Here is a 15,095-nt window from a genome sequence, read left to right as displayed (position 1 = left end):
TTTTAAATGTATTAGTTTCCTAAATTATATAGAAAACAAGATTTGGAGTTACAGTAATGCTAGTTTTACACAATAATTTTCTTTAAATGTATTTATGAATCTATGCACATACTATAGTTGGTTTGAGACTGCAGGCTTCAAAAGGGTTTCTGGGTACTGAAGACCCTTTGTTTTTCCATTCATAACTTTAATCAAATCAGTATAACGAAAACGACAACTGTATATGAAAGATATCTTATCTGTCCAACTTGTTGGCATTATCCCTAGAAGGAAACTTCAGGACTAGAAACTTGTTCTTGAGGTGTTCAGTGTAAATTGACAACTACTCAGTGCTTTCCCTGCCTAACTATGCTCACCAAAGTGATAAATCTGAAGCTTCGAAGACCTTCCCAGTATTATCTAACACTGTCTTCCCAATTGGCATGTTAATTTGGATGCCATTAAACAAAAAACACTCCTGTTCAAAAATGTCCAGAAATGGCTCAACTAAAGCTAGTATTTCAATCTGGCTATACATCAGAATCCTAACAGCGTGAAATGTTTCACACTGTTTAAATGAAGCAGCCAGGATAAACACTGAAATTTGAACAACCTTTAATAAATTATGTGCACTGATGAGATTCTCCACAAGGAACACCTAGTATAGTGAGTCCCTAACTTACCTGACCACAGAACTTTGAGAAAACAGAGCTGAGAAAATGCTGCTCCAGATATGAAAAAATTAGTATGCTGAGAACAAGTGGAAATAGGAAAGAGTAACAGAAATTAGACATCATACAATGAAAAAGAAAACACACACATGAAGATGTTGGCGACATGAAAGCCTTTGTTTTTAATTCAGTTGATACACATTTGAACAAAATATTTTAGAATAGAATAATCCATGAACAGGCTCAAGGTATTTACAGTAACAACTTTAAAAACAAAAATGGATACATTCTCAAACAGAAATGTCTTTATAAAATTTTCTGTGGTGACTCCGGAAGACTTTCAATTCCTACTCATTACCCTGATGTGAAGCTCCAACAGGTGGCACATAAGGCCCAGGAGTAGGAGGTACATCTCTAACACATTTGGCAATTAAGGATCATCTATTGGTGTGAGCTCACAGGGAAGTGAAGGGCCAGATCTCGGGATAAGATAAAGAATGGAAGACTCCAACGCAAACAACTAAGGACAAGACCTAAAATCATACTCACCTTTCTCAGTTTCCTGTAGGAGAAGGCTGCAAATAGTTTTTTATACTTACTCAATTTTCTCCCTTTTAGCAGAAAATCAGCAACCCTGAGACTCCAATTTTCCAAGACATAAAAGTTAATAAACATCTAGAAACTCTCTGTTCAAGATTTATAAAAATGATCAAATAGAAACTTCAAAATAACTTTTATGATCGGAAAATATTTTTAAGGAAAAAGAACAAAACCCCTCAAAAATGTCTTGCCTAATTCTTAAACATTCCAACTAGTAATTTCCATGGTATGAAATGAGTTTCACAAAAAAGATACACTTTTTAACTAGATTATTTTAAATTGAGTACAACTGGCTCTTGCTTGTTAAATGAATGCCTATATCTTCATATTATTCAAATATACTTAAAAGAGATTAGATATGTTATCCATCTAGAATATACAGTCTGAATTGATAGCAACATAAACAGAGACCATAAAAAAGATAACAAATGTCTATTCTGTGAACACTATTGAGACAAACACTATACACCATACATAGCAACATCTACTGACCCAACTAGGCTATTCAACTATACTTTCAACAAACAACTTTGTAGAGCATGTAGCCACTGTTTTCAAAAGTCAAATCTGCTGCTCTTCCAGTGGTGGTTCAAGAGCTTCCATTAGCTTTTTGTTTGCCTCTTCATTGTGCCGACTTTGACAATGAGTTAAATGTTTCTTAAAGCCTCTTGGGAAATTTGATTCAAAATTACATCGTGGACATTTAAGTAAACTTTGCCCATGGGCTGCTACATGATTTTTAAGGAGAGATTCCAAAAGAAAAGCCTTTCCACAAATTGTGCATTTGTAAGGGCTATGGACATTATGCTTATTAACCAAATGATGCAAAACAGCACCTTTTTTCATAGCACGACAACAACAAATTTTGCAATAATACTTTCCTTTTCCACGCTTCATATATTTGGCAATCTCCTCTTCAGAGATAAAAGCCTCCTTTTCTTCAGTAAACTGTAGTACATTTTTGGACTGCTCTGGACTAGTCATGTCCATTTTGTTCTCTTTACTAAAATCAAGAGATTCCACATCAACTTGCTCTTGATCACTGCTTGATTCTTGGCCCTTACTTTCTATTGCTTCCAAATCTGTTTTTATATATTCACTACTACTAAGCTCAGCATCAGAGTTCTCTTGGTTGTCTTTCTTGAGCTTCTTTGAGGCGGGAAATAAAGTGTCTTCTAAGAGTTTCTTAGGTGTAGCTAGTTCTTCCTGAACCAAAATATCACACTTTTGATCATCTATGGCATCTGTCTGCAGTTCATCTCCCAATTCAACTGCCTTTTGAGATTCTGGGAACATAGCAGATTTGGAAAGTTCAGGGAAAAGGGTATGTTTCCGGGGCTCTGGAAAAAGAGCACGTTTTCGTGGCTCAGGAGAAGCAGGAGGGGCTGTTTTGGTAGGCTCAGAAAACAGGGCGAGTTTTCTAGGCTCAGTATCAATAGAAAGAACGGGCTTCCAAATATCGGAGGCTGCTTTAGGGGACTCAGATGGCCCAGAAGGTTTCCGGGTCTCAGGGAAGACAGGTTTCTGAGGTTCAATAAAAAAGGAAGACTTCCAGAGATCAGGGGAACCACTACGGGAACTTTTCTGGAACTCAGGAAAATCAAGTGAAGCAGGAGGAGTCTTCCGCTGATCAGGAGAAAGCTTCCAAAACTCTGGCGATCCTGAGGGTTTTCTGAGCTCTGGAGATCCTGCTGGACTTCGAATATCAGGGGACAATGGTGGGCCTGGTTTGCGAAGCTCAGGAGACAAGGGGGGTCCCGCTTTACGGAGCTCAGGAGACACTGGGGGAACCGTCTTCCAAAGTTCAGGTGACAAGGTGGGAGCTGTCTTTCTCAGTTCTGGTGGGCCAGACTTCCACGACTCAGGAGATGCCGGGGGTGATTTCCAGGAACCAGGTGAGACTGACGAAGACTTCCAGGAAGCAGGGGACATGGAAGGAGTTGGTTTCCAAGGTCCAGGTGATATAGAAGGAATTGGTTTCCAAGGTCCAGGAGACACCGATGGAGCAGGTTTAGCTGGCTTCCAGGGTCCTGATGCTGAAGGACTGGATTTCCAAGACCTGGGGGACCCAGGGGGCCCTGGCTTCCAAGAACCCGGTGACACAGCTGGGGCTGGTCTCCTAGGCTCTGGAGAGACAGCAGGGAATGGCTTCCAAGGTTCAGGAGACTCTGACGGAGATGGCTTCCTAGGCTCAGGGGAGACTGTCCGGGCTGGCTTCCGAGACTCTGGAGATGCAGTTGGGGACGGCCCCCAAGGTTCAGGAGAAGCAGCAAGAACTGGTGACTCTGGAGAGGAGGCTGAAGGCAGCCCCAATGTTTCTGGGAAATGGGAGTGTTTCTGAGGTTTGGGATTAATAAGAGCAGCCTTTACTGGCTCAGGAGATACAGGAGCAAGTTTCTGTGGTTCTGGAGAAGGAACTGGGACTGGTTTCTGAGATTCAGAAACAATAGGGATTGATTTTGAAAGTTCAGGAGAAGAAACAGGGGTAGTTTTTGGTGGCTCAGGAGAAGGAAGAGAAGGTGTCTGTGGCTCAGGAGAAACATGGCCAGGCTTCTGTGGCTCCAAGGAAGTAAGAGGAGTAGGTCTGGGTGATTCTGGAGACAAAACTGGGTCAAGTTTCTCTGTTTCTATGGAAAGGGCAGGTACAGATTTCTGGAGTTCTGAATTAGGGGGCATTTTCTGGTGTTCAGGAGGAGGAGGGCTTTTCACAGAATCTATTTCTTTGTTTAACTGATTTTTTGGTTTCTCATTCCATTTCTCTGGGGCTGCATGTTTGGATGTGATGTGATAGTATACATTAGAGTACATCTTGCTGGTGAAGAAGCATTTATGGCAATGAAATAGCTTTGCACTTTTCTGGTAAAATATCATTTTACCTAACCCACCAGCATCCATTTCATCACAAAATTCTGGATGGATGGTGCCCATGTGGATTTGTACATTTTCATAATCCGTGCCTCTGAAATTACAGTGGTCACACTCCAAACGTACTGATGGTTTACGAAGTTCCTGAAATACTTCCATTTTTCTTTCTGTTACAACACACACAGTTATACTCTTTAAAAACTTTCAATAGTGCTGAAATAAAGTAGAAATAAATTATTTTCAGGGAACATAATCTTGAATGAACTGCTATTCTAGCCCATTCTAAAACTGCATAATTGTAAGCATAGGATGGCGCACATATGCATTTATTCAATAATATATCTATAAAAGATTTTTAAGAAAAAAAATGCAACTAATTTTTAACTGAGTTACAGGAACTCTGCTAGGTTTACATACATCATCCTATTTAATCTTCTTAATAATCTGACTCAAGTATTATTTTGTTCATTTAGAGATGAAAAACCTGAGGTTCAGATTAGTGACTTAACCAGGTTATGAAGCTATTAGTGACCCAAGCCTTACCCCAGAATTATGTACTTCACGTGCTATATACCCTGACTCTAAAACCCCAAATATCAACAAGCTATCTGTGTACAAAGCTAAGTAAATATCAAAATACCAGTTAGGCTATTTAAGGCTGAGCAAGAAACTTTAAATCTATTTCAAAAATCACTTGTTAAATTAAGTGTAACTATGAAAACATAAATTTTTAAAAAATTTATGTATGTATTGATTTTTTTGAGAGAGAAAGACTTGATCCACTTATTTATGCATTCATTGGTTGATTTTTATATGTGCCCAGACCAGAGATCGAACCCACAACCTGTTGTATCAAGACGATACTCTAATCAACTGAGCTACCCGACCAGGGCTCATAAATCTTAAAAAAAAAAAATCAGCCTATTTTATATTTTATCCATTTTAATATAAAGTATTTGATTCATTTATTTAATAAATGATTTTGTGCCCCATGCTTTTCTAAGCACTCAGGGGTAAAGGGGTGTTTTGCAATATGGTGCTTTCGTTGGTAGGGATGTGAGAGTGTAGAGGGAACATAAAGAAAGCTGTCAAGGAGACATTCAAGAAGAGATTTTGAATAACATGCCATCCTAGGCTTAAAATTATTACTTGAGCAGAGATGCTGCCCTTACCAAGCAAAGGGCAATTTAGATTGAGGACAGCCTGGAGGCAGGAACTTGCTTGCCAGAAAATAGAACTTTTTAAAATTTTAAGTGAGACTTTTTAGGTGATAAAAGTAACAAAAGCTCAGTTGAAACATACTCATTCATACAGTATATAATACTCACACAGTATCACTCCCCAGGTAGCCCCGTATTTACATGTGATTGAAGAAATGTTCTATGTATACTATACACAAATGCATAAACACATTCTATACAAATGGGATATTATACATATTGTTCTGCAATCTGCTTTCATTTAAGGAAAAGAAGGTGTCCCTCTGGCTCAAGAGAAATTACAGGGCCAGGTTTCTGAAGTTCCAAAGCAAGAAGAGTAGGTTTTGTGATTCTAGAAACAAAATTGGGCCAAGTTTCTGGCAGGTAGAGGTTTCAGGAGCTCTGCTGAATTAGAGGGCATTTTCTAGGACATTTTTACCTACAGAGATAAGCACTGAATTTCTTTGTACATATCTTTGAATGTAAGGGTACTTCTGAAGGGAGAATTCCTAGAAATGGATTACCATGTTCAAAGGCTAGTTACATTAAAATTGACACATTATACCAAACTCTCAAAAAGTCACAGCACTATTGCATACCAATTAATAGTGTATATATGAGGGACAATTCCCCAAATTCCTCATCAACACTGAGTGTATCATTAAATTTCTAACCTTTACTATTTCTTAGATGAAAACCAGTATCTCACTACTGTTTTAACGTGCTTTTCTTTAATGAGAAATGGACATTTTTCCTTGCTGATTAGCCATGTATATTTCTTTTCTAGGATATGCTTTGTCCATTTTTCTTAATTACTTATAAATTGTCCTTGTATATAAAAGAAATCAAACTTTTAACTATAGGAACTTTTCTTAACTTCTCAAGCAGTAATTCATATACAGTTTGGAGAAAGTAGGTTTATTTTTTCATTTCAAAGCAGCACTTACTTAGCTTCATCTCTCCTCTTTGCATAACGTATAGTCCCATTAACAAAACAATTTTCTTCCTTTCCTATATGCTGCCCATCAACTCTTACCAATAGTAACTCATATAATCTATTAATCATCAAAAAGTCCAGTAATTGTATAATACAGACAGGGCTTTGATTATAAACCTTAAGGGCAAAGCACTTTTTCTTCTATTCCCACAGAAATGTCTGAGCACACTGTTTTATAGTCAGGAAAATTTTTTAAAATGCTTCTGGCAAACTTCTCAAATAAAAAACAAAATAAAACAAAACCACATCTCATAAATGGACGTCTCTAACACAGTACAACAGTAGAGAGTTGGTCTCCTTTTGGGCACATACTCTTTCCCGATTGTTATCCCAGTCTTGTGGTCCCTTTCAGTAGGCAAAGCTCTACAACCTCTTCTCCTTATTTCTACTTTCCATTGACTCAGTTTCTCCCTTTTTTGCCTATTTGGAAAGTTTCTACTAACCCTACATTTTATAGCTACTCCTGCAATTTAGTTCCTGTTTTTAATACCATTTAGCCTAATTCCAGCTGCTCTTGCCTCAAACATCCTCCAGCCACCTCAGTTTCTTGGACTACTTTTGTCCTCAACTGCTGCCTGCCAAATCTGTCCATTCACCAGCTCTCCACCTTCACGTATGGACACTCAGTAAATACATCATCCATTCTCATTCCCTTTCAGTCTGTATTAAATCCTGATGGCTCCTCAGACTTCCAAATCATTCATTCCCTATCTTTCCCAAATGGCCCTCCCTCTTTCTCTTGCTACCAAAACTCTTCTGGTCAATCTCAAAGTTTCTATTACTCACACCTGCCTATTATTTAAGCCTCATTATCAAACTTGTAAAAAAAGAAGGGAGGAAGGGGGGGTGGGAGGTAATCAACCAATGACCTTGTATGCATATATGCATAACCCATGGACACAGACAACAGGGTGCTGAAGGCCTGGGGGTGGTTGAAGGGGGAAAGTGGGGTGGGGAGGGGAGGGGCATGAGGGGACCAATGGGGGTAAAAAGGGGACATATATAATACTTTGAACAATGATGAACAAAAACAGATCCAGAGACTTAGAAGCATCGAACAGACCAGACTGTCAAACCTCAGAGGGAAGGCAGGGAGGATGGGGGTGGGAGTAAGTGATCAACCAAAAGACCTGTATCCATGCATATGAGCATGACCAATGGACACAGACAATAGGGGGATGGGAGCAGGTGGGGAGAGGTCAATGGGGTAAAAGGAGACATATATAAAACTTTCACCATAAAGAATTTAAAAATAATTAAAATTTAAAAAAGTGTATGTAAAACACATCTTTTAAATGTTACAGAATTTACCTCTCAAACTCCAGTTAGCACATGTTCATACATCATTTTATATATATGACTGTGTACGCTTTTATAGAGGTTTTTCTTAAGAACTCTAAGAACCTTTCAAAAATATTCTCATCATAAAATATTCTCCTAAACATTAAAAAGCAAGAAATGTTAAAAGCAAAAAAAAGGGAAAAGAAATATTGGTAGAATAACACTTTATAAATCCAAGACAAGTACTTTTACAGCGAGAAAGAAATAAAGACCAACATGCTTCTCCCTAGTAGACTTACCAGCTGTCTTACTAGAAGTCTTTAAAAAAGTCTTCAAAGGACAGCAATTTACATGGCTTTTTTACTAAACGGCAGAAAACAGCTGGAGTACATGAAGGAGGACAAAGATGAGAAGTTGAACCTAAAAATAAAAAAATAAAGGGCAGTCAAAATCCCATCTCTATGATATCTTGTGTCCCCTATAATAGAATTCTGCCTATTTCTCTCACCATTATTCCCTAAAACTTGTCAACTGCTTTAATTCTGACACCTTATCTCCCTGCCACTAGTATTCTTTCCTTCCAATCCATTCATCAAACTGCTGCCACTCATCTTCCAAACATAAAAACCTAATGCGACTTGCCTGCCCACAATTTCTCAGGGTAATTCTAACACCTATGGCACAAAATTTGAACAGTGTATATAAAGCTTTTCACAATCTAGCTCCTGACTACACTGCCTTCTTCTCACCTGTCATTCCCTGACAATTCAAGCTTCTGGGCCTCTATACAGGTATTTCCTCTCCTTCACATCCACATATTGCCACCCAGTAATCGGGCAAGTTCCTCCATCCTTTAGGAGGGATTGTTTCTTAAATACTGTAAATATCTCCATCCTCTTCAATCTTCCTTGGACCCCCTGCTGTATACACATCTCTACAGAATGGTCATCTCACACCAGGCTGTGGGCTCTTGGAGAGCAGGGACTAACCATTCCCCTCTGTAACCCTTGCATTTCCCTGGCATATGATATATGCTCAGAAAGTATCTGTTCAATCTCACACACTCTGTCATAAAGACTGGAGCCCTGATCTTGGGCGAGTCTCTAGGGACCCAGACTCAAATGGGAGAAGCGGGACTGTCTGGCTTGGGTCGGAACTCGAAGGCAGCTTTCTCTCCGAGGTTTGCAGCGGTTGCTGGGACTCTGTGAGGCAGAGCACCTAGGGACGGAACTGAGAGCAGCCATAACTGCTCGCTCCACCCGCCGTTTAATCCTGTGTGACCCGCCCCGCCCCGCCCAAGCCCTGCACAGAGCCATTTGCTGGATAGCCTCAGGCAAAGGCTAGATTAGCACCTCCCCAGAGGACAGAAGTTTTCCCACTGCAGACACAGCTGACTCTCACAGCCAGTTGGCCTGGAGGTCAAATCCCCCCAGTACTAACTACAACAATCAAGGCTTAACTACAACCAGACTGCCACAAAGACCACTAGGGGGTGCACCAAGAAAGCATAAAAAAAAATGCGGAGACAAAGAAACAGGACAAAATTGTCAATGGAAGATACAGAGTTCAGAACCACACTTTTAAGGTCTCTCAAGAACTGCCTAGAAGCTGCCGATAAACTTAATGAAATCTACAAGAAATCTAATGAGACCCTCGATGTTATGATAAAGAACCAACTAGAAATTAAGCATACACAGACTAAAATAACGAATACTATACAGACTCCCAACAGCAGACCAGAGCAGCGCAAGAATCAAGTCAAAGATTCGAAATGTGAAGAAGCAAAAAACACCCAACTGGAAAAGCAAAATGAAAAAAGAATCCGAAAATACGAAGATAGTGTAAGGAGCCTCTGGGACAGCTTCAAGCGTACCAACATCAGAATTATAGGGGTGCCAGAAGATGAGAGAGAGCAAGATATTGAAAACCTATTTGAAGAAATAATGACAGAAAACTTCCCCCACCTGGTGAAAGAAATAGACTTACAGGTCCAGGAAGTGCAGAGAACCCCAAACAAAAGGAATCCAAAGAGGACCACACCAAGACACATCATAATTAAAATGCCAAGAGCAAAAGACAAAGAGAGAATCCTAAAAGCAGCAAGAGAAAGAAACTCAGTTACCTACAGGGGAATACCCATACAACTGTCAGCTGATTTCTCAACAGAAACTTTGCAGGCCAGAAGGGAATGGCAAGAAATATTCAAAGTGATGAATACCAAGAACCTACAACCAAGATTACTTTATCCAGCAAAGCTATCATTCAGAACTGAAGGTCAGATAAAGAGCTTCACAGATAAGGAAAAGCTAAAGGAGTTCATCACCACCAAACCAGTATTATATGAAATGCTGAAAGGTATCCTTTAAGAAGAGGAAGAAGAAGAAAAAGGTAAAGATACAAATTATGAACAACAAACATGCATCTATCAACAAGTGAATCTAAGAATCAAGCGAACAAATAATCTGGTGATCATAATAGAATCAGGGACATAGAAAGGGAATGGACTGACTATTCTTGGGGGGGAAAGGGGTGTGGGAGATTCAGGAAGAGACTGGACAAAAATCGTGCACCTATGGATGAGGACAGTGGGTGGGGAGTGAGGGCGGAGGGTGGCACGGGAGCTGGGAGGAGGGGAGTTATGGGGGGGAAAAAGAGGAACAAATGTAATAATCTTAACAATAAAGATTTAATTAAAAAAATAAAAATAAATTAAAAAAATAAAAAATACTGGAGCCCTGATCTTACATTCACAGAATTTTAAAACTAGAAAAGACGCAAGCTACGATCTAGTCTTAGAGCCATTGGATTTTAGAACAAGAGGAGACCTCAAGGACCATCTACTTTAAAACTTCAATTTATACTTGAAGAAACTCAAACTTAGACATTAATTTGCTCAAGGTAAGGCAAATAATGAGCATGTGGTGATCAGAATAAACTTCTGCTATCTATCCAAGTTCTATTTTATCTTGACCAACTTAATACAGTGGAATTTCATAAGATCTTGAAAAGCCAATACAATGAGTCAAAATCAACAAAACAAAATTTATCAAACATTTAGAACCCAAATATCAATTGCAGAACATAGCACTAAAGAGAACTGCATTTCATATTCTGCATTTGGCAGAATATCCCAGTGGATCACTGTCTCCAGCTCTGGGCAGGAAGGGCACTTTAAGAGAGTCCCTAACACTAGGAAACTTGTAAATGAAAGCAAGCAGGATGGCGGGCATGAAAACATGTCATTTGTGAGCACAGGCACTTAACTTCAAAAGTGGGAGAATTATGGATAATATGTAAGCTGCCCTAGAAGCAACAAGTGGAGCCAGTAGGAAAACAGATGTCAGTTCAACATATCAAAATTTACGAACTACTCAATCACAGACAAATAAGTTGCTTTGTGGGGGAGGTGCCCTCCATAACAGGAAGCCAATGATCAGGACAGGACTGGAAGGATCCTCAAAGCACTTGAGTCCAACATCTTCACTTTATAATTGAGAAAACTGATGCTCAGTGAGAGAAGTGACTTGTGAAAGATCACACGAATTAGGTCCAAAGAAGCAACAGAAGACCCTGGCTTCCTGATTCTGGATCTATTTGTAACACAATGCTACCTTTCCCACAGGGGTGTTTCAGAATGAGTCCAGAATTCAGCTGCTGGGTAGAGACTAGGCACTGAAATTCCTATTATTTCTCCTATTAGTAACATCCTGTATTAGTGTGGTACATGCTCCAAATGACAAATACCAATATTAACTAAAGTCCACAGTTTACATTAAGGGGTCACTTTACATGTTTTATAGTTCTACTAGAGGCCCAGTGCATGAAATTCGTGCACGGGTGTGTGTGTGGGGGGTGTCCCCCAGCCTGGCCTGTGCCCTCTCGCAGTCTGGGACCCCTCACTCCTTACCGCCTGCCACTGCTGCTGCGCTCACCAGCTGTGAGCCTGGCTTCTGGCCTGCGGAGTGGCACTCCCCTGTGGCAACACATTGATCACTAGGGGGCAGCTCCTGCATTGAGCGTCTGCCCCCTGGTGGCCAGTGCGTGTCACAGTGACTGATCATTCCACCACTTAGACAATTTGCATATTAGCCTTTTATTATATAGGATGGAATTCCTAAATATCAACTACCCACCATTACAGATTTCACAGAATACTTTCACTGCCATAACAATTCCCTGTGCTCTGAAACACCACTGATTTTTTAAAAATATATATTTTATTTATTTTTTTACAGAGAGGAAGGGAGAGGGGACAGAGAGTTAGAAACATCAATGAGAGAAACATCGATCAGCTGCCTCCTGCACACCCCCTACTGGGGATGCGCTCGCAACCAAGGTACATGCCCTTGACCAGAATCGAACCTGGGACCCTTCAGTCCGCAGGTTATCCTTCTATCCACTGAGCCAAACTGGTTAGGGCCACTGATATTTTTTTCTTACTCTCTGTAGTTTTACCTTTTCCTATACACTCGTTAAAACAGTAGTAAAAGATAACACAATTTTCCATTCTAACCATTTTTAAAAGCACAACTTAGTGGCACTAAGTACATTCACAATATTGGAAAACCATCACCATTATCCATTTCCAGAATTTTTTTATCACCACAACAGAAACTCTGCACCCACTGAACAGTAACTTCCCTTCCTCCCCTCACCCCCACCAGCCCCTGGTAATCTCTACCCCATTTTCTGCCTCTATGAGTAGAACCGTACATGTGTCCTCTTGTGCCTGGCTTATTTCACTTAGCACATCTACACTGCAGCATGTCACCGAATTTCAGTCCTTTTCAAGGGTGAAGAACATTGTGTCTCCCACTCATGCGTTGACAGACATTTGGGTTGTTTCCTCCTTTTGGCTACTTTAAGTTAGGCTGCTCTGCACGCCTGTGCGCAATGTCCATTTGAGTCCCTGCTTTCAATTCTTTGGAGTTTACACCTGGGGGTGAAATCGCTGGATCATATAATAACTCTGTCTAAATTTCCGAGGAACCACTACTCAGCGGTGGGCCACGGCTCCTGGCTGCACCACGTTACATGCCCACCAGCAACTGCCCACGTGCTCCCATTTCTCCACACCCTCGCCAATAATAGTGATATTCCCCCGAATAGTCATGCGAATGGGTGTGAGATGGTCTTCATTCTGGTTTTCATTTTCATCACTGATGGCGAAGGCGCATCCTTTGATGTGCTCACCGGCCATTTGTGTATCTTTTTTGGAGAAATACCTACAGGCCTGTGCCCAGTTTTGAACTGGATTGCTTTCTGTTGTTGAGTTTAGGTTCTTTACATGTTCTGGACACGAATCCCTTACCTGGTTCATGACTACATTTCTCCCATTCTGAGGACTGCCCAGCTGTCTTTCAAACAATGACAAAAGCCCACGCCGTCTAGGGGCGGAGAACCCTGCATCCGGGACCGAAACGAGAAGAACGCACGCCCCGAGAGCCAGAGCCGAATTCCCTGCAGGGTTTAAATAAAACATTACCTACTCCCCCCCCCCTCCAGTCCCGCGGCGTCCTCTCCGCCCGCGGCCTCTGGGTAGCGGGTCCTTCCGCCAGCCGGGCGGGAGCTAACGGGATGCAGGCCCCTCCTCGGTGGGCGCCCAAGGCTTCCCGGAGACGCGGGCGGGGAGTTCGGGCCCGGACGACGCCCCTGCCTGCTCACCCCGATCCTCACCGCGGGACCGCGGATGTCGGCGGGGGGCCGGGCTCACCGTACCGGGCAGCGCCGCGAGGCCCTGCAGAACGGCGGCCTTCCGAATGGCGGCGGAGCGCAGGCGCGGGCTCCGGGCGCGCGAGCATGCGCGTGGCGGCAGGACCCGAGGGCCGGGGCTGACGGGAAGAGAGTTTGGCCATGCGCGCCCTTCCGTGTCGGCCAATCTGATCGCCGATCGGGGGGCACCTCCTCCCCGCCTCCTCCCCACCCCCACCCCCACCCCCAGCCAAGTGCGCGGGCGCGTGGAGCGGCCCGCCCGGCCCCCGGAAGTGATGTGTCCCCGCTCAGCTCCTGGACGTTCTCGCGCGCCGGCGGGGGTCCGGGCATCTCCTCCCCGTCCTCGCCCCCCTGGCCGAGCGGGAGCCTGCCCGCCGCTGCTCCTGCCAGGCCCCGGCGTGGGACCCCGGCCTGGTCGCGCCCAACCGAGAAGGTCCAGCGCGAGGAGGAGGCTTGCGTTTCAGATTCGCTGGCGGAAAGCGGGGGTAGATTGGAACCCTTTGGGGCAGTGGTTCTCAGCCTTGGCTGCACGTTAGAATCACCTGGGAATCTTTTTAAAATCCTGATTTCTGGGCCGCATCCTCCGGAAATTCTGTTTCTTTGTTGTGGGGTGGGGCCGCAACATTAGTAACAAAGAAACAATTTCCGGAGGATGAGGCCCAGAAATCAGGATTTTAAAAAGATTCCCAGGTGATTCTAACGTGCAGCCAAGGTTGAGAACCACGGCTTTAGGGTACAAGCTGGTCCTCACCTGGCGTTTCCGCCCAGCAGGTCTCAGCAGGTTCACCAACGTAAGCGAACGGCACCCCGCCAGGTTCACCTGTGCGAGCAAAGCCATCCCGCAAGGTGCACTTGTGTGAGCAAAGGCCATCCCGCCAGGTTCACCTGAGCCTCCTCCAGAGATGTGCTGGCAACTTGGTTTGACCATTGGAGTGAGCTGGAGGGAGAAGGTGGGGACAGGGCCCACCAGCTGCCCCCAGCTCCAGGGAGGATTGCAGTCAGTACTTGGATGTGTGCTAATGAGAAGCCGGGCAGCAGTTTGTACTCCCAGCTCTTCCAGGAAAGTTCTGGGAGATGGACACGTTTGTCTGCTCCTCTGTGCTGTGCCCTGGGTGACAGCAGCAGCAAGTACCCATGCACTCATTGAGAACTGCTGCTTTGTTTCCTACAGTCCTGTGGGTCTCATGGAGGCAAGCCCCACTGACTTGCAGAGCTAGGTGTTTTGGGGGCCCATCCCTCAGGTGAGGGCCTTAAAAGTAGATGCAAGATATTGGGACCCTAGGTTCTCCTCAAGGGCAAGCTGGTAATTGGGGGTTTCCTTCTGGTTGTATGGTGTCTTGCCAGGATTGGGGTTTATGGTGAGAGTGTGTCTCAGACTTACCTACTTGGTTCTCCCTTGGTGTAACAACTTTTTAATTTTATTTTTATTTTTACTGATTTCAGAGAGGAAGGGAGAGAGAGAGAAACATCAATAATGAGAATCATAGATCGGCTGCCTCCTGTACGCCTCCTGCTGGGGATTGAGCCCGCAACTCAGGCATGTGCCCTGACCGGGAATGGAACCATGACCTCCTGGTTCATAGGTTGGCGCTCAAACACAGAGCCACACTGGCTGGGCTTGGTATAACTACTTTTATGTTAAGACTAAGGTACTATTCTCCTTTTCACTCTGATCCTCTCCTCAGTGTACAGTGGCGTTTTCCAGAGGCTACATAATATGCGGTGATGTTATTACTAGGGCAGTAAATGGAACATGTGTTTATGTATTCTTGTGCTTTAATATTTCTGTTT

The 15,095-nt window shown here is 43.0% G+C and overlaps 1 protein-coding gene across 5 annotated transcripts; it reads right to left on the bottom strand.

Annotated features, from left to right (window-relative positions):
* Positions 1-808: 808 nt before the first annotated feature.
* Positions 809-13,441, bottom strand: CHAMP1 (chromosome alignment maintaining phosphoprotein 1). 5 transcript variants are annotated; one of them, XM_059685211.1, is made up of 3 exons: positions 13,269-13,441; positions 7,892-8,012; positions 809-4,282 (listed from the first exon to the last, which is right to left on the bottom strand). In XM_059685211.1, the coding sequence occupies exon 3, from the start codon at positions 4,272-4,274 to the stop codon at positions 1,812-1,814; it is 2,463 nt and encodes an 820-aa protein (XP_059541194.1). In that variant the 5' UTR covers positions 4,275-4,282; positions 7,892-8,012; positions 13,269-13,441; the 3' UTR covers positions 809-1,811. The 5 variants fall into 5 exon arrangements, with proteins under 5 accessions (XP_059541194.1, XP_059541189.1, XP_059541191.1 ...); XM_059685206.1 differs by having other exon boundaries at positions 809-4,328; positions 13,269-13,440; XM_059685208.1 differs by having other exon boundaries at positions 809-4,328; positions 13,306-13,440.
* Positions 13,442-15,095: the final 1,654 nt, after the last annotated feature.

The sequence above is a fragment of the Myotis daubentonii genome, chromosome 2 (genome assembly GCF_963259705.1).
Source record: "Myotis daubentonii chromosome 2, mMyoDau2.1, whole genome shotgun sequence".
Classification (NCBI taxonomy): Eukaryota; Metazoa; Chordata; class Mammalia; order Chiroptera; family Vespertilionidae; genus Myotis; species Myotis daubentonii.
This window is presented reverse-complemented; position numbering and strand designations above follow the sequence as displayed.

Coding starts and splice junctions, on each gene's coding strand:
- CHAMP1 (XM_059685211.1), bottom strand. CDS start 4,274: ATGGAAGTATTTCAGGAACTTCGTAAACCATCAGTACGTTTGGAGTGT.